The following is a 20,483-nucleotide window of genomic DNA, read 5'->3' as shown; positions in this document are numbered from 1 at the left end:
GAAACCATGTAGGCAAGAAGGCAACAGGATGACTTATATAAAGGGTTGAAGCAAAAAAATTGCCAGCCAAGAATCATATATTCAGCAAAACTGTCTCTCAAATATGAAGGTGAAATTAGGACATTTCCAGACAAACAGAAGTTGAGAGAATTAGTAAAAACCAAACCAAAACTATAAGAAATACTAAAGGGAGTTCTCTGGTTAGAAAATCAATAATATCAGATACCAACCCAAGACTAGAACACAGGACAGAGCAACCAGATATCAACCCAGATAGGGAAATCACAAAAACAAATCAAGGTAAAAAAATACTCAAACAGGGAAACAGCAATGTCATTATGTAAAAGACAACAACATTAAAACAATAAAGAGGGACTAAAAAATGTAGTCACCGATCTTTCATATGGAGAGGAAGTCAAGATGACATAAAGAAATAAAAGTTTGGTTTAAACTTAGAAAAATAAGGGTAAATATTAAGGTAAGCACAAAGGAGGCTAAAAATCTTACACATCAAAATAAAATACAAGAAAAACATAAAAACTCAGCAAAAAAAAAAAAAAAATCAATGACAATGAATAAGAGGAAAGACAATACATGACAAAAAACTACTCAGCCCAAAAAATTAAGTGGGAAAAAGAAACTGTCAACAACACACACAAAAAAAGTCATCAAAATGACAACACTAAACTTACACCTATCCATAATTACGACGAATGTAAATGAACTAACTGGACTGTTAAAGAGACAGAGAGTGGCAGAATGGATGAAAAAAAAAAACACGATCTATCTATATGCGGCCTACAAGAGACATACCTTAGACTTAAAGACACAAGCAAACTAAAACTCAAAGGATGGAAAAAAATATATCAAGCAAACAATCAAAAAAGCACAGGAGTAGCAATATTAATTTCTGACAAAACAGACTTTAAAGTTAAATCCACCACAAAATTTAAGGAAGGACACTATATAACGCTTAAAGGGACAATATACCAGGAGGATATAACCATATTAAATACTTATGCACCCAATGACAGGGCTTCAACATACCTAAAACAAACTCTAACAGCACTAAAAAGTGAGATAGAGAGCTCCACAATAACAGTAGGAGACTGCAACACACCAATTTCGGTGAAGGACAGATCATCCAGAAAGAAGCTCAATAAAGACACAGAAGATCTAAATGCCACGATCAACCAACTTGACCTCATAGACAAATACAGAACGGTCCCCCCAACAGCATCCAAGTATACTTTCTTTTCCAAAGCACATGAAACATTCTCTAGAATAGGTCACATATTAGGTCAGAAGGCAAACCTTAACAGAATCTAAAAGATCGAAATATTACAAAGCATCTTCTCTGACCATAAAGCCATAAGAGCAGAAATCAATAAAAGAAAAAGCAGGGAAAAGAAATTGAACACTTGGAAATTGAACAACACCCCGCTTGAAAAAGACAGGGTTACAGAAGAAATTAAGGATTGAATAAGGAAATTCATAGAATCCAATGAGAAGGAAAACATTTCCTATCAGAACCTTTGGGACACAGCGAAAGCAGTGCTCAGAGGTCAATTTATATCAATAAATGCACACATACAAAAAGAAGAAAGGGCCAAAATCAAATAATTATCACTACAACTTGAACAAATAGAGAAAGATTAACAAAAGAAACCCTCAGGCACCAGAAGAAAGCAAATAATAACAATTAGAACAGAATTAGGAGAAATAGAGAAGAGAAAAACAATTGAAAGAGTTAGCAAGACCAAAAGCTGGTTCTTTGAAATAATTAACAAAACTGATAAACCGTTGGCCAAACTGACAAGAGAAAAACAGGAAAGGAAGCAAATAACCCAAATAAGAAATGAGATAGGAGATATCTCAACAGACTCAACTGAAATTAAAAGAATCCTATCAGATTTCTATGAAAAATTGTACTCTAACAAATTTGAAAACCTAGAAGAAATGGATGAATTTCTAGAAACACACTACCTACCTAAACAAACACAAGCACTAACAGAGGTAGAACAACTAAATAAACCCATAACCAAAGAAGAGATTGAAAAGGTAATTAAAAAAACTCTCAATAATAAAAGCCCTGGCCCTGACGGCTTCACTGCAGAGTTCTACCAAATGTTCAGAGAAGAGTTAACACCACTACTAATAAAGCTATTTCAGAGCATAGAGAAGGATGGAATACTCCCATACTCATTCTATGAAACCAGCATATCCCTGATACCAAAACCAGGTAAAGACCACACACACAAAAAGAAAATTACAGACCTATATCCCTCACAAACTTAGATGCAAAAATCCTCAACAAAATTCTAGCCAACAGAATTCAACAACATATAAAAAAAATGATTCACCATGACCAAGCAGCATTCTTACCAGGATGCACGGATGGTTCAACATTTGAAAAACAATCAATGTAATCCATTATACAAATAAAACAAAAGACAAAAACCACATGATCTTACCAATTGATGCAGAAAAGGCATTTGACAAAGTCCAACACCCAGTCATGATAAAAACTCTCAGCACAATGGGAATAGAAGGAAAATTCCTAAACATAATAAAGGGCATTTATACAAAGCCAACAGCCAACATCATCCTAAATGCAGAGAGTCTGAAAGTATTCCCCTTGATAATGGGAACCAGACAAGGACGCCCTTTAATACCACTCTTATTCAACATTGTGCTGGAGGTCCTAGCCAGAGCAAGTAGACTACATAAAGAAATAAAAGGCATCAAGATTGGTAAGGAAGAAGTAAAAGTGTCTCCATTTGCAGATGATATGATCTTATACACAGAAAACCCTAAAGAATCCTCAGGAAAACTACTGAAACTAATAGAAGGGTTCAGTAGAGTATCAGGATACAAGATAAACACACAAAAATCAGTTGGATTCCTCTACACCAACAAAGACAACGTCGAAGAGGAAATCACCAAATCAATACCTTTTACAGTAGCCTCCATGAAGATAAAACACTTAGGAATAAATCAAACCAGAGATGTAAAAGACCTATAAAAAGAAAACTACTAGACCCTTCTGCAAGAAACCACAAGAGACCTATAAAATTGGAAAAGCATACCCTGCTTGTGGATAGGAAGATTCAACATTGTAAAAATGTCTATTCTACAGAAAGTGATCTACAGATACAATGCAATTCCAATCCAAATTCCAATGACATTTTCTAATAAGATGGAGAAACTAATCACCAACTTCATACGGAAGGGAAACTGGCCCCGGATAAGTAAAGCATTATGGAAAAAGCAGAAAAAATGGGAGGCCTCACACTACCTGATTTTAGAACATATTATACCACCACAGTAGTCAAAACAGCCTTGTACTGGTACAACAACAGACACACAGACCAATGGAACAGAATTGAGAATCCAGACATAATCCATCCACATACGAGCAGCTGATATTTGGCAACAGCCCAGAGTCAGTTAAGTGGGGAAAAGATAGTCTCTTTAACAAACGGTGCTGGCATAACTGGGTATACATCTTCAAAAAAATGAAACAAGACCCATACCTCACTCCATGCACAAAAACAAACTCAAAATGGATCAAAGACCTAAACATAGTCTAAAATGATAAAGATCATGGAAGAAAAAATAGAGACAATGCTAGGAGCCCTAACACATAGCATAAACAGTATACAAAATATTACTAACAATGCACAAACACCAGAAGAAAAACTAGATTAACTTTGAGCTCCTAAAAATCAAACACCTATGCTCACCCAAAGACTTCACCAAAAGAGTAAAAAGATTACCTACAGACTGGGAAAAAGTTTTTAGCTATGACATTTCTGATCAGCACCTGATCTCTAAAATCTACATGATACTGCAAAAAAACTCAACAACAAAAAGACAAATAACCCAATTCAAAAATGACCAAAGGATATGAACAGGCATTTCACTAAAGAAGACATTCAGGTAGCTAACAGATATATGAGGAAATGCTCACGATCATTAGCCATTAGAGAAATGCAAATCAAAACTACAATGAGATTCCATCTCACTCCAACAAGGCTGGCATTAATTCAAAAAACAGAAAATAATAAATGTTGGAGAGGTTGTGGAGTGACTGGAACACTTATATACTGCTGGTGGGAATGTAAAATGGTACAACCACTTTGGAAATCAATTAGGCAATCCCACTCCTTGGAATATATCCTAGAAAAATAAGAGCCTTTACACAAACAGATACAGGCATACCCATGTGCATTGCAGCACTTTTTACAACAGCAAAAAGATAGAAGCAACCAAGGTGCCCATCAATGGGTGAATGGATAAATTATGGTATCTTCAAATAATGGAATACTAACTTTTTTTTTCTATTCATCGATAAAGAACAGTGATGAATCTGTGAAACATTTCATAACATGGAGGAATCTGGAAGGCATTATGCTGAGTGAAATTAGTCAGTTGCAAAAGGACAAATATTATATGAGACCACTATTATAAGAACTCAAGAAATAGTTTAAACACAGAAGAAAATATTCTTTGATGGTGACGAGTGTGGGGAGGAAGGGAGGGAGAAGGATATTCACTAATTAGATAGTAGGCAAGAACTATTTTAGGTGAAAGGAAAAAGAACACATAACACAGGAGAGGTCAGCACAACTGGACTATTCCAAAAACAAAGAAGTTTCCTGAATAAACTGTATGCTTCGAAGGCCAGAGTAGCAGGGGCAGGGACTGCGGACCATGGTTTCAAGGGACATCTAGGTCAACTGGCATAATAAAATCTATTAAGAAAACATTCTGCATCCCAATTTGGTGAGTGGTGTCTGGGGTCTTAAATGCTAGCAAGCAGCCTTCTAAGATGCATCAATTGGTCTCAACCCACCTGGATCAAAGGAGAATGAAGAACACCAAGCACACAAGGTAATTACGAGCTCAAGAGATAGAAAGGGCCACATGAACCAGAGACTACATCATCCTGAGACCAGAAGAACTAGATGGTACCCGGCTACAACTGATGACTGCCCTGACAGGGAGCACAGCAGAGAACCCTTGAGGAAGCAGGAGAGCAATGGGATGCAGACCCCAAATTCTTGTAAAAAGACCAGGCTTAATGGTCTGACTGAGACTAAAAAGACCCCAGATGTCATGCTCCCCAAATCTTCTTTTTGTTAGCCCAAGACTGGAACCATTCCCAAATCCATCTCTTCCGACAGGGATTGATCTGGACTATGGGATAGAAAATGATACTGATGAGGAGTGAGCTTCTTGGCTGAAGTGGATACATGAGACTATGCGGGCAGCTCCTGTCTGGAGGGGAGATGAGAGGGCAGAGGGGGACAGAAGCTGGTTGAATGGACACAGGGAAAACAGGGTAGAGAGAAGGAGTGTGCTGTCTCATTAGGGGGAGAGCAACTAGGAGTACATAACAAGATATACACAAATTTTTGTATGAGAGACTGACAATTTCAATTCACTTAAAGCACAATAAAAATTAAAAAATAAATAAAAATAAAAAGATGAGTCAAGGATTGAGCCAAAACTCGGAAAGGTAACCCCTGCCTTTCATCTGATAAGTGGTAAGTGGTAGCTGAAAGCAACATGAAACAAAAAAGTATACATGGGTCTTTTGCCACTCACTACCATTCTTCTCTTCAGCTATCAATGGGGATAATCTTACCAGTGTAATTGGATTGCAATCTTTAAATTAGATCAATGGATAAAAATACCTGGCTCATACTAGGGATTTAATAAATATTTGTTCTCTTGTCTCTTCCAGAAAGTAATCTGTCTTGAAGCTCACTAGCTAGAACTCAGTGATAGCAGGTATACAACGATTCAACAGAATACAGGTACTATTTCCCTGTGGAAGAACACTGGATGCAGAGACCAAAGACCTAGTCTAGCTGTTAGTTTGGATAAACAGAAAATACGTCCCTTATCTTCCTTTAGAAACCCTGGTGGTGTAGTGATTAAGAGTTTGGCTGCTAACAAAAAGGCCAGCAGTTGGAATCCACCAGTCGCTCCTTGGAAACCCTATGGGGCAGTTCTGCTCTGTCCCATAGGGTTGCTATGAGTTGGAATCGACTCAACGGCAAAGGGTTTGATTTCTTTGGTTTTATATGTGATAATTAAAATGAACAAAAGCTGCTGTGTTAGCCCCTTATAATTAAGACAAATTCTAAACATTCGAGTATAATTTACTGCAGCAAATTGTGTTGAATCTACCTTTAAAACAAGTCTTGAATTCACCTGCCTCTCACCATCACTGCTATTACCTGGTTCAAGCCCTAATCTTCTTCCTCACTTGAGTTTAATCTCCATGAGGGCAGGACTTAGGGCCATTTTCTTTTCTGCTGTGTTCCCACTGTTTAGAACTCTACCTGAATTACTAGTGGGACCTCACTAAGCATCAGTTGGATAATTGAATGGATAAATGAATGAAAGTGGTTTTTAAGAGAGTCATACATAAAACTGTGGTTAGGATTTTTTTGATATTAACGCTCAGTGCCATCTGTCCTTTATATTCCAATGAATACCAATTACGATTTAATATTTGGATTCAACTTTGTGGAACACAATCTTTAGAAATTGTCTTACGAGTTTTGAGGAAGTAAAAAGAGCTCATATTCACCTTGATAGTATTAGGTTAATGAGAGGTTATCATGAGAAGCAGTCATTTTCCTCCATTTCTAGCACAGATAACACTTAATCTTCATGTACTTCTCTAAATTGATGCTTCATAAAAATACAGACACAGCCTTTTAAAACTGACGAGATATCTCGTGATGAGGCAGTATACATTGTGATTGGTAACCTGGGCCTGGGAATCAGTAAGAACTGGGTTCATTTGCTGTCTATGAGATTTGGGGAAAGTTAACTAAGGTGCTATTTGTTCATCTGTAAAATGGGGGTAATATTTACACTACTGAGTTTTTTACAAAGAATCAAATGATATGTTGGATATAATGGCACAGTGTATACTCAATAAAGACATAATGATGATCATAATAACACTTATTAATAATAAATAGTTGATGAATTAATTACCTATTGTGCCAAATAGTTGTGGAATTATAAACCTGAATTAAGAATAATCTCAAATCCACACATTTATCTGTAATTTTCCCACTCTCAGTAGCAGTCTTTTTTTCTATTTTCTCTCCTTAACTTATGCTCCAGAATGAAATTTCAGAGACACTTTTCAACTTAGACCTACCAAGAATAGCCAGTACCATGCTGTCTTTAAGAACTTCCATGGAGCCAGAGCATACAAAGTAGATGGCTTGCAAAGCATCTCCTTGACGCAGCAGATACTCCCCCGGAGCACAGAAAGAAGTTTTGATGTGTAGAGACAGAGACCTGAGGCAGCCCCGGCTGGCACACTCAAAGAGGGACAACTGCAGGATTTCCTTGTTCAAGTACATGGTGATGTCAGAACGCAGCTCATCTGGGAAGTCTTTCAAAAGCTGTCAAACAAGATGAAGGAGCAAATCAAGCTGGGATAAGCGTATCCTAATTCATTTACTTTGTAAGACACGAGGGATGCTCTTCCTACTGTTTGGCCAACCAAAGTACAGAGGAGGAAATACACGTAGGTATTATCTTGGAGAGGTTTTTTTCAGTTACTGTGACTATGTGCTACTGAACAATCTGCTGATAATAAGCCTGAAGAAATAGAATAAATTAATAAAATACTCTTGAATCAACATATACAACTCATTGTGACTTGGTTCTCACAGACTCCTACTCTGGATGGGAGATACAGAATTTGGGCCCCTGGTAACACAGTGGTTAAGGGCTATGGCTGGTAACCAAAAGGTCTGCAATTGAAATCCACCAGCTGCTCTTTGGAAACCCTATGGGGCAGTTCTACTCTGTCCTACAGGGTCGCTATGAGTTGGAATCGACTGGATGGCAACATGTTTGGTTTCATTTGGTTTAGAGTTTCCTCTGGAGCCCTGACGGCAGTAGTTAAGAACTTGGCTGCTAACCTAAGGGTCAGAAGTTTGAATCCACCAGCCTCTCCTTGGAGACCCTACGGAAACCCTATGGGGCAGTTTTACTCTGACCTATAGGGTCACCGCGAGTCAGAATTGACTCAATGGCAATGGGTTTGGTTTATTTATTTTTAGTGTTTCCTCTAGAGTCATGATTATATGAAGAAAGGAGAAACCAAATATTCACTTTTATAATTGTTGGTTACTGGTCTGCTTGGCGGAATGGTTGCTTGACTTATATGCTATCTTTTTTTGCAGTGGTGGCTTGGGACATTTCTTCAAGTCCACAGATAACACCTCTGTTGGAAAACATAATTTTTATTTTAACTTTATTGGTTTTAAAGGTAAACATTGGCTTGCTTATTCTAATATTCCAAGAGTAGGCCAGTCAACTCTCATAAGAACTAGTTCCTTCAAATAATTCAACTAAAATTAAAGTTAAGACTACCTGACTGATCAAAGTAGCAAATAAATGTAAAACATTGGTCAATCCGAAGTGGCACTGTGAAAACATGAGCCAAAACAGATGAAAAAATCAGACTGAATTTCTCAACAGATTAAAAAACAAAGAGGCAAATAAATTAGCATGTGTACTCTTCACTTCCGAGACCTGCATTAAAGCACCTTGTCTTTACCTTAGAATATGTGTTCTCTGCCTGAAAATGTCAACATGAAAAATGCACATTACCTCATTTGAATCTATTCCATTGTTGACTGACCAGGTGGTTTGGAAATATTCAAGCATCCTCTGCTTGAGCTGCTGGGGCAGGTGATGGACACGTATGAAGTCCTTCAGGTCCGTGGTTCTTGTGTGATAAAGGGACCATCTAGAGTACATCCTCTGTATGATTGCCGTCACGTTTCCAAACACCAAGGCATGCATCAAGGCTAGAGAGAGCAACACAACACATAATGGGGAAGGAATATGATAGAGGACCCCACTCCTTATTCTAAATTTACAGTCTATATATTCTGGATCAGAGCAGAGCATACTTCTGTGGCCAGGCTGGTACAGCTATTTTGGTGTGGCATTTTGGTGCAGCCATTTTGTCAACAGAATGTGTCCTGTTGCAGCCATTTTGATTCAAAATGGCTGGATCAGAGTAAAAAGAAACACTCAGTAATATGCCAAATAGGCCTCTTTGAGCCATGCTTGATTTCTGGGCTGCCATTTTGGTTTAGACAAACTTTTGTTCTCTATTCATATCTGTATTGATTTAATACTTATAAGTATTATTTTTATTATCATAATAAATACATTAAAAAAAAGCAGTCTACTATAACTGGTTAGCCTTTATGGGAATATTAATCTCAAGCCCCAAAACCACCACTTTTTAGTTTTAGGACATGCATTTATATTATTCATTTTAGGATGTATACATTTCTATTAATAAAAGTATTGAGAAAGTTATTAGAAATGTAATATAGGATTTTCTAAGCAATCTGAAGCTGAGATTAATATGGTTCAAATCAGGGCTTTAAACTGGTTCGAACCAGTTCAGTCATGGCCGATGAAGTGAAACCGGAACAGACCTGAATTTTTGAAACTTGAGTGATCCCGATCCATAACCAGAATAAGAAAAATTTCGGGTTCAAGCCCTGGAATGGGAGACTTGGAAGAGGTGCAGTAAGCCCCTCCAGGAGCCTGGTGGGTGAGATTTGGTTACTGTCAGGACTGAGGAGAGTGACACACATTCAAAGTGGCACTGTCAGCTGCCATCTTTAAGCAGGGTGCCACTGTTTTCAACTTTGTCCAAAATTTGAGGGGCAAGAGATTTGGTTGCTATGTAATGTGTTTTCTAAGGGGGAGATTAAGTTTCTAACAGGGCCTCAACCTGTAATTTTCCCTTTTCTTGTTCTTAGTATGAAAATGTATATATATGTTTAGTGTGATCGTGTCAACATGCTATTACATCTATCCTCCTGAATATTTTAAGAGACAGTCTCGATTAAAAGTCTTTTTTAAAAAATTTCTACATTTACCAGAAATTACCAAATACTGGTGTACAAATTTCAATCTAATCAGAAACTGGAATTAAAATTCTTTATCACATTATATATGATCATTTCTCTATGAAAAATATAGTCATCATGCCTATAAAATAAAAAAAAACACTTTTTTCATAACAAGGCCTTCAGTATTTTGGAAAAGTTATTAGAGGAGGATATAAAATAGTGTCTACATTTACCAGAAGAAACATAATGTTGCAGAGAGAACATGAACTTCAGAATCAGACAGGTCTATATCTGAACGCTGGCTTTGCTGCTTCCTGATTATGTAAATTTGGCAAGTTACATAATTCCCTTATATGAACTCAGTTTTCTTATACATTAGATAAACATAATGGTACCTTGCTATAGGGCTATTTCAAGATTTAAGGAGTTAATATATATTATTTTTAAAAAGTGACTCATGTATACGTGAAAAACAGTGGGTGCTCAAGTTAATGTTAATTTTTCCCATAAGTGTGAAAAGTGTTATGAATTTTCAGGCTGCTCAGCCAATTATGAATGGAATAAAATTTTGGGTAAAGGACCCAGATTTAAGGCTTTCCAGCATCCACTCAAATAGAGTTGTTCTTGTTGGAAATCACTTTTTGATTAAAGACATTCAAAGGATATTCAATAAATGCCTACTAAACGCAAGCAAGGTGCCTTGGTGGACAACGGTTAAACACTCGGCTGCTAACCAAAAAGTTGGTGGTTCAAATCCACTCAGTGGGTTCCGTGGGAGAAAGACCTGATGATCTGCTCCAATAAAGGCAACAGCCTAGAAATCCCTATGTGACAGTTCTACTCTGTCACATGGGATCACTATGAGTGGAAAATTGACTTGACGGCACCTAAGAACAACAACAACACATAAAGGTACAAAATGTTAAGAAATGAAGTGTCTCCAGACAGGGCAAAAATACCCCAAGCAAAATGCATATTGCTTAATGATTTAATGTCGAATGGTTCTGTAGAGCTTCTAAACAGAGGTTCGTTTTTCTGTATGGTTTTAGAGGCATACCATTTCTGATGCTTCAATATTTTGCGGGGGAAGAGAAGACTTCTATTTATGACAAACACTAGCCAAAGAAAAGAACTGATTCTGCTCCAGGTCAACGATATTAAACCCCAATTTCGGGCTGTGTTAATATACTCACGGGCTGAATATTTGAAGGCCCTACCATCTTTAAAAATATGTAATAGTCCTTTCAGGGAGATTAAGCTGAGAACTGAGAACATTATATTCCATTTATTTTAACACTGCTTTCCTTAATTATGTATATGATTTTAACTTTGCTTTCCTTAATTATAATCTGTGTAAAGCACTTAAAGTAAGAGAAGTAATATGTTCAGATCATTTAGCATCCTAATTGTATACTACCAATAAAATGAATTACTGGATTAATTGTAGCATTCATATGTGCTGTTGGAAAGTACTATTCTAGGTCTGAGTCACCGTAATTTCAAAGTCTCACTTCAGCATAAGAAAAAACTTCTAATTTAAGTAGTTAAAAAAATAAAACACTGGCTCTCATAGGTTCATTTTCCAACTTACTATGACCTCTCTGTCGCTGGTTATTATTTTCACACTGGCAGAGAGTGTATATCACTATCAAGAAAATCATTCCATCCGCTATGAAAGTTTGACTCAGGAGCTTCTATATCCAGGTCAGTTTGGAAATTATCACTCACTTTCCCTTTCACTCCTAGCAAATGTCATGTATATAATTCTTGAAGTTGCATGCTAGGTCTGCTGAGTGTGTGGGAGGCTCTTTTTCTTTGTGTAGGAAGTTTAGTATAAAACAAATTTTGTAAAATCTCACCTAAGTATCAGGTCTTTGAAGGAACTCCAACAATTGGGACAGAAGAAGAATATAACCAGACCTCAAATGACAAAAGCATTCCCACAGAGCTGCCTGGCTTTCCCTGGCTCTTTCCCTTTCTCCACATTCTCTCTCTCTCTCCCTCCCTTGCTCTTTGGCAACACTGTTTTCTTGGAGTATATATAACATCATCACTGATTTCTTTAGCCAACTGTTTTGGAGTGCTGCCTGAGTCTACATCAGGCTGTTTCTTCCTGACATAAAAGGGGACAAAAGCTCAGGTAACTGATGGTCTGATCTGTAGTTGGCCAGTACCCGTGTTCTGATGATATTGAGATTTCTATCACCTCTTCCCACAGATGTAGTTGATTTGATTCCTATGTATTCCGTCAATTACTCATTTGCAAGTTCAAGTTGAAACTGAAGAAAATTAGTACATGTCCACAAGAGCCAAAGTATGACCTTGAGTATGTCCCACCTGAAATTAGAGATCATCTCAAGGATAGATTTAACCTGTTGAACACTCATGACTGAAGACCAGACGAGTTGTGGAATGACATCAAGGACATCATACATGAAGAAAGCAAGACAGGAGAGAAAGAAAAGACCTAAGTGGATGTCAGAAGAGACTCTGAAAGTTGCTCTTGAACATCAAGTAGCTAAAACAAAAGGAAAAAATGATGAAGTAAAACAGCTGACCAGAAGATTTCAAGGGGTGGCTTGAGAAGACAAAGTATTATGATAATCTGTGCAAAGACATGGAGATTCAAAACTAAAAGGGAAGAACACACTCAGCATTTCTCAAGCTGAAAAAACTGAAGAAAAAATTCAAGCCTCGAGTTGTAATACTGAAGGATTCCATCGGGAAAATACTAAATGATGCAGGAAGCATCAAAAGAAGATGGAAGGAATACACACAGTCATTATACCAAAAAGGATTGGTCGATGTTCAACCATTTCAGGAGGTGACATATGATCAGGAACCGGTGGTACCAAAGGAAGAAGTCTAAGCCTCACTGAAGGTACTGGGAAAAATAAGGCTTCAGAAATTGATGGAATACCAATTGAGATGTTTCAATAAACAGATGCGGCACTGGAAGTGCTCACTTGTCTATGCCAAGAAATATGGAAGACAGCTTCCTGGCCAACGGACTGAAAGAGATTCATACTTGTGCCTATTCCAAAGAAAGGTGATACAACAGAATGCAGAAATTATTGAACAATATCATTAATACCACATGCAAGTAAAATTTTCCTGAAGATCATTCAAAAGCAGCTACAGCAGTATATTGACAGGGAACTGCCAGAAATTCAAACCAGATTTAGAAGAGGACATGCAACCAGGGATATCACTGGTGATGTCAGATGGATCCTGGCTGAAAGCAGACAATACCAGAAAGATGTTTACCTGTGTTTTATTGACTAAGCTAAGGCATTCGCCTGTGTGGATCATAACAAATTATGGATAACATTTTGAAGAACAGGAATTCCAGAACAGTTAATTGTGCTCATGAGGCATCTGAACATGGATCAAGAGGCAGTCATTCAAACAGAACCAGGAGGTATTGCATGGTTTAAAGTTTAAAGTTAGAAAAGGTGTGCATCAGGGCTATATCCTTTCACCATACCTATTCAATCTGTATGCTGAGCAAAAATCTGAGAAGCTGACTATGTGAAGAAGAACAGGATCAGGATTCAAAGAAGACTCTTAACAACCTGCTTTATGCAGATGACGCAACCTTGCTTGCTGAAAGTGAAGAGGACTGAAGTACTTACTGATGAAGATCAAAGACCACAGCCTACAGTATAGATTACACCTCAACATAAAGAAAACAAAAATCCTCACAACTGGATCCATAAGCAACGTGATGATAAATTGAGAAAAGTTTGAAGTCCTCAAAGATTTCATTTTACTTGGATTCACAATCAACACCCATGGAAGCAGCAGTCAAGAAATCGAAAGATGCATTGCATTGGGCAAACTGGCTGTAAAACACCTCTTTAAAGTGTTGAAAAGCAAAGATGTCACCTTGGGGACTAAGGTGTGCCTGACCCAAGCTGTGGTGTTTTCAATCGCCTCATATGCATGGGAAAGCTGGACAATGGACAAGGAAGATCAAAGTAGAAATGATGCCTTTGAATTGTAGCACTGGCAAGGAAGATTGAATATACCATGGACTGCCAAAAGAATGAACAAATCTGTCTTGGAAGAAGTACAACCAGAACGCTCCTTAGAAGCAAGGATGGCGAGACTACGTCTGACATAATTTGGACATGTTATCAGGAGGGATCAGCCCCTGGAGAAGGACATCATGCTTGGTAAAGGGTCAGTGAAAAAGAGGAAGACCCTCAATGAGATGGACTGACACAGTGGCTGCATAGCAATAATTGTGAGGATGGTGCAGGACCAGGCAGTGTTTCATTCTGTTGTACGTAAGGTCACTATGAGTCAGAACTGACACAATGGCACCTAACAACAACAACAGAGCTCAGGTTTTCAATAGTCTTGGCTGCCCCCTCCTCTGTCCCACCAACACGTTGCTCTGGAATTTCCCACTCTTTGCTACTTTGCTACAAGTACACTGTTGTTGCTAGTGGCAGAGGGGAAAAAAAAAAAAGCATAATTTCCTAAGTGATGAATTACAATGGAAGTGTAACGACATCTTAAAAATAGCCTACATTTGTGAGCACCATAACTCCATGGGCCAATAAAATTATGTCCAAGTAGTATACGGAGGATGGGGGATCCAAGGGAAGCACCGATTGTTATGCGAGTTTCTCTCTACCTTTTTCATGCCAATGATGTTCCATTTAAATTGGATGAGTCCTCAGCAGTGAGTCATCTTCACTAGGAAGCTTTATCTAACCTTCCATGCTGAGCCGATGGCCCCATCAGTTGGGGTAAGCTTGCTAGATGGCTTTTAGGCAGCCATTACAAAGTATGATAGGGCTAAAACGCATGGGAAAATGTTTATATTTTGTTTGGTGACAAAAAGGTTATGCGTATTTTGCGATATATATTTCAGAAAAAATAGGGATATGTATGAAAAGGCAATCTCGTGGTGATAGGATTATGTACACCTTATTTTTCAGTGTGTGTGTTTCCAGTCTTTTCTAAATGTTCAGGGGCTACATTTTAATAGAAAAGATTAAGAAAGAAAAAGAAAGGACATCTTCTATCTAAGTACTTATCTCCATCACTAAACTGTGATGGAAAGTGTCACGTCTTAGTCATCTTTGTTTCCCCAGCATCTAGTACAGTGCCTGGCACAATTTAAGTGTGCTGTAAATATTTATGAGACTGAAATGAAACGCTGGTAGTTTGATACTTCCTTTACAAATGTTTATAATTGTAAATCGGTTGTTTAGAAAATTTATGAGGGACAGTTCAGCTCCAAACCCAACCCCAAACAGTTCATTCCCGTCTCACTCCCATCCCACTCCCCAAAAGCAGCCTTTAGAAATGATTTATTTTATATCTTCTTGTAGTTATCACCAACATTTCAGACAATACGATTTACTTCTATTGCCTGACTCGTCACATTAGACAACACCTACCAACATCCTGATTTGAAAAGTGAGAAGTTAATTTACTACTCATCTTCTCATCCCACACTTAATAGTTGGATTGTTATTTTTAACTCATCTAATTTTACAATGTAAAATTAATATTGAGACACAGAGAAAATTACACAAATACTAAATGTACAGCTCATTGAGATTTCTCAAAGTGAACCTACTTATGGAATCACCACCCAGAGGAATAAACAGATTAGCACCCCAGAGGCCTCCTTGTTGTCCCCTTCGCAGTAACTAATCGCCCCCCCCCCCCACTGAAGGTAACCACACTTCTGAATTATATTGCAGTCAATAAACCTGGCTAATTTTTGAACGTTCTAGAAACAAAAATCATACACTGCGTGCTTCTTTATGTCTGGCTTCTCTGTTCAGCCTTAAGTTTGCAAGACTCATCCATGCTGTTGCATGACGTATTTTGTCCATTCATTTTTCATTGCTATATAGTATTCCATTAAATTATTTTATGATTTATTTATTTACTCTCCCATTAACAGACATTTGGATTGCTTCTAGTTTGAGATTTTTACAATAATGCTTCTATAGGCATCAGTGTATATATATATATATATGTATTTTTTTATGTGCACATGTATGCATCTCTATAAGGTATATGGTTAGGAGTCAAATTGTTGAGTCACAGTATAGTTATGTTTAGATAATGATAAAGTCTAAAGTCAAGGTGTTCCAAATCCTCTCAAACACTTAGTGTTGTCAGTGTTTTTAGGTAGACAATCTTATGAGTGTAAAACGCATCTAACCACAGTTTTAATTTGCATGTCCCAGATGAATATAATGTTGAGCACTGTTGAATACACTTAGTGTCTATTTGGGTTTGGGAACTCTGTTCTTGAAGTGCCTTTTTAAGTTTTTTTGCCTATTTATTAGAGTTGCCAGCTTTTTCTCTTACTGGTTTGTAAAAGTTCTTTTTATATGCACTGGATAAGAACCCTTGGTCAAAGAGAAGCTTTGAAAAACAAAAGTGCTTAATTTTAAGGTAGTTCATCAGTCTTTTCTTTTGTAGTTAGGTCTTCTTGTGTCATGTTTAAGAAACCAAGGTTGTGAAGGTACTCTCTTTTATTCTATTTTAGATACTTTATCATTTTTCCTTTCACATTTAGATTAAAATCTATCTGAAATTAATTTGAATAGACAATTTAAAGAGCAGTCAAAAAATTTTTCGTTTCACATGTGGATATCCAGCGGACCCAGAAGCACTTACTGAAATGACCATCAGTGCCCCTTTGTACTGCAGCATCATCTAGGTGACGATATTATGTGTGGGCCAGTTTGGGGACTCTCTTCTATTATACTGGCCTATTTGTCTATTCTTGAGGCAACACCATACTTCCTTAATTATGGCAATTTTATAATACATCTTGATATCTGTGGTACAAATCTTTCCATTTTGTTGTTCTTCATCATTGCTTTGACTTTGCATTTCCACTAAATTTTAGCAAAGCTTGTCAATTTTCAAACACACACACACCACACAGACACACACACAGAGATCTTTTGAGATTTTTATTGGGATTGCATTGATTTTTAGATTTGGATAAAATTAACATCTGTACTATATTTTGTCTTCCAACCATCACCATTATACATCCTTTCATTATTTTAAACCCTTTGTAAATTTCCTCACTAAAGTTTCGTACTTTTCTGTGTAGAAAGAAGCCTTGCACGTCTTTAGTTAGATGTATTCCTACACATTTGGTATTTAAAATCTTTTTTATATTTCATTTTCTAATTATTTCTAGTATATGGAAATACAGTTGATTTTGGTATATTGATCTGGTATCCAGCAACTTACACGATTCATTTATTAATTCTGGTGGTTATCTGAAGCATTTCAGTTACATCTTCCTCTTGGGTGTTCTCAAATTTCACATACATTTGTCTAGGCATAGATTTGTCATTGTTGTTGTTTAATCCTTTCATTTCACAGTTATACATATTATTTCCCTGTATCAGTGCTTGCATATTCCCTAATTACAGATACTCATACAGAAGCTTGCCAAGTATGTTAAATGGAAGCTCAATATATGTAAAAGATAAAACCTGTACAACTCCTGTGGAAACTCCAGGGTGTTCCCAAAGTACTCCCAGCCTGGTGCACTCAGCACTTTTTCACACCTTCATCCTTACCCAGTCTGCGACAGCTTCTGCCCTTGATAATTATCTGGGGTTTTGTAAACCCCCAGCCTCATTTAATATTGCCACTGCCTACTTTTTTTCTCCAGTCCCTGGAGAAGGACATCATGCTTGGTAAAGCAAAGGATCAGTGAAAAAGAGGAAGACCTCAACAAGATGCACTGACACAGTGGCTGCAACAATGGGCTCAAGCATAAAAATGATTGTGGGGATGGTGCAGGACCAGGCAGTGTTTCTTTCTGTTGTACCTAGGGTCACTACGAGTTGGAAGCGACTCAACAGCACCTAATAACACTTTTGTAGTAAATACTGTGTCCCTGCCATTAGTAATTTCATCAGCCTTGTGTAGGATTTCCTAACAAGGTTTCCTAGGCTTGAGTCCACGGTAATACACACTTCAAACTTCTCTTGTTAAAAATAAATTATTTGTGATATATTTATTGAAATTAAATGAATAAAATAAGCTTATTGTATATAAGGAGAGGAGCCCTGGTGGCACTGTGGTCAGACATTCGGCTGCTATTGAAAAGGTCAGCAGTTCAAATCCACCAGCCGCTCCTTGGAAACCCTACGGGGCAGTTCTACTCTGTCCTATGGGGTCACTATGAGTCAGAACCAACTCGATGGCAATGGGTTTGGTTTTGGTGTTATATAAGGAGATAGATATTTTACCAGAAGTCTGTAAGGTCTTAGTGAAAAATTTATACTCTCTGAACTTCTATTTCCTTATACGTAAACTGTGGTACCTTATAGTGCTATGGAAACTAAACATAAGTGTTATGAGAATTAAATGTAATAAGTGTTTAATATGTGTGAGCGCTTATGATTAGTGCCCAAAGTCATCCAAGTAATTCGTTAGAAATATTAAAATAACATTATTTCTCCTAGCCTACAGTGATTGTTTACAACAAAACAGAGCTATTCCCTACAAACACAAGTTTGGGAAGCATCACCTAACAAATTCAAGTCACTTAGTTGCCATTTGGCACTCGAAAGCAATGGTTTCCTAAGTGCTGCTCAAGTCACCGAAATACTCCAATGCCGCTTACAAATGAGCACTGGTTTTACATCAGGAAAATTTCCTCAACAAACATTTAACAAACAAGTGACATTATGAGATTATTTCCCAGACATTCTTGGCCTTGCGACCAGCACAGCTTTTACCTTTGGTCAAAGGCCGGGAAGAGTTTATCCCTTAATTTCTGATTCAGGACCACTCACAATATAGTAGGTGTAAATAGAGGATAAGCTCAATTATCTAGCAGACTCTTCAGATGCCAAATTAGTAAGGTTAAGGCTTGGACATTTCCCACTGTGTTTATTTGGAGAACGCTTGCCACTTTGCTAGGTTGAAACACAGGCCATCAAGGAGAGTGGCAGCTTTATATAGGTCATAATGTTATTGTTGCTGTTAGGTATAATTGAGTTGGTTCCAAATCATAGTGACCCCATGAACAACCAAAAAAAAAAAAAAACCGAAACACTGCCTAGTCCTGTGTCATCCTCATAATCGTTGCTATGTTTGAGCCCACGCTTGCAGCCACCGTGTCAAGCCAACTCGTTTAGGGTCTTCCTCTTTTGTGCTGACCCCCTAACCAAGCATAATGTCCTTCTCTAGGGACTGCTCCTTCCTTGATAACATGTCCAAAGTATGTGACATGAAATCTCACCATCCTTGCTTCCAAGGAGCACTCTGGCTGTACTTTTTCCAAGACAGATTTTTTTGTTCTTCTGGCAGCCTATAGCATATTCAATATTCTTTGCCGACACCATAATTCAAAGGCATCAATTGTTCTTTGGTCTTCCTTATTCATTGTCCAGCTTTTGCATGCATATAAGGCGATTGAGAACACCGTGGCTTGGGTCAAGTGCACCTTAGTCCTCAAGGTGACATCTTTGTTTTTCAACACTTTAAAGAGGTGTTTTGCTGTCAATTTGCCCAATGCAATGCAAATTTTGATTTCTTGACTGTTGCTTCCATGGGTGTTGATTGTGGATTCAAGTAAAGTGAAATCCTTGACAACCTCTATCTTTTCTCCATTTACCATGATGTTGCTTATTGGTCTAGTTGTGAGGATTTTTGTTTTCTTTATGTTGAGGTGTAATCCATACTGAAGGCTGTGGTCTTTGATCTTCATCAGTAAGTGCTTCAAGTTCTCTTCACTTTCAGCAAGAAAGTGGTTGTTAATGAGCCTTCCTCCAATCCTGATGCCCCATTCTTCTTTATATAGTCCAGTTTCTCGGATTATTTGCTTAGCATACAGACTGAATAATATGGTGAAAGAACATAACCCTTTTGCACAACTTTCCTGACTTTAAACCATGCAGTATCTCCTTGTTCTGTTTGAATGACTGTCTTTTGGTTTAAGTACAGGCTCTGCAAGAACACAATTAAATGTTCTAGAATTCCCATTCTTCAAAATGTTATCTATATTTGTTATGATCCAAACAGTTGAATGCCTCTGCACAGTCAATAAAACACAGGTAAACATCTTTCTGGTACTCTCTGCTTTCAGCCAAGATCCATCTGGTATCAGCAATGATATCCCTCATTCCGCATCCTCTTCTAAATCTGGCTTGAATTTCTGGCAGTTCTCTGTCAATGTACTGCTGCAACCACTTTTGAATGATCTTTGGCGAAATTTTACTTGTGTGTTATATTAATGATATTGTTTGATAATTTCTGCTTTCTGTTGGATCACTTTCTTTGGAATGGGCACAAATACGGATCTCTTCCAGTCAGTTGGCTAGGTAGCTATCTTCCAAATTTCTTAGACAACTGAGCACCTCCAATGCCGCACCCATTTGTTGAAACATCTCAATTGGTTTTCTGTCCATTCCTGGAAACTTGTTTGTCGCCAATGCCTTCAGTACAGCTTGGACTTCTTTCAATACCATCAGTCCTTGATCATATGCTATCTCCTGAAATGGCTGAGTTTCGACCAGCTCTTTTTGAAACGGTGAC

The 20,483-nt window shown here is 37.7% G+C and overlaps 1 protein-coding gene across 1 annotated transcript in view; it reads right to left on the bottom strand.

The window, feature by feature from the left end:
- The window catches only part of KCNH8 (potassium voltage-gated channel subfamily H member 8), a 447,419-nt gene that overhangs the window by 74,133 nt on the left and 352,803 nt on the right, over nt 1–20,483 (bottom strand). Inside the window, exons 9-10 of the mRNA XM_003415733.3 lie at nt 8,662–8,861; nt 7,193–7,442 (exon numbers count right to left, since the gene is read on the bottom strand). Of these exons, the coding sequence (XP_003415781.2) occupies nt 7,193–7,442; nt 8,662–8,861 (450 nt within the window). The remainder of the gene's footprint in view (nt 1–7,192; nt 7,443–8,661; nt 8,862–20,483) is intronic.

This window comes from Loxodonta africana, chromosome 27 (genome assembly GCF_030014295.1).
Source record: "Loxodonta africana isolate mLoxAfr1 chromosome 27, mLoxAfr1.hap2, whole genome shotgun sequence".
Classification (NCBI taxonomy): domain Eukaryota; kingdom Metazoa; phylum Chordata; class Mammalia; order Proboscidea; family Elephantidae; genus Loxodonta; species Loxodonta africana.
Note: the sequence above shows the minus strand (reverse complement) of the source record. Positions and strands in the feature narration are given on the sequence as shown.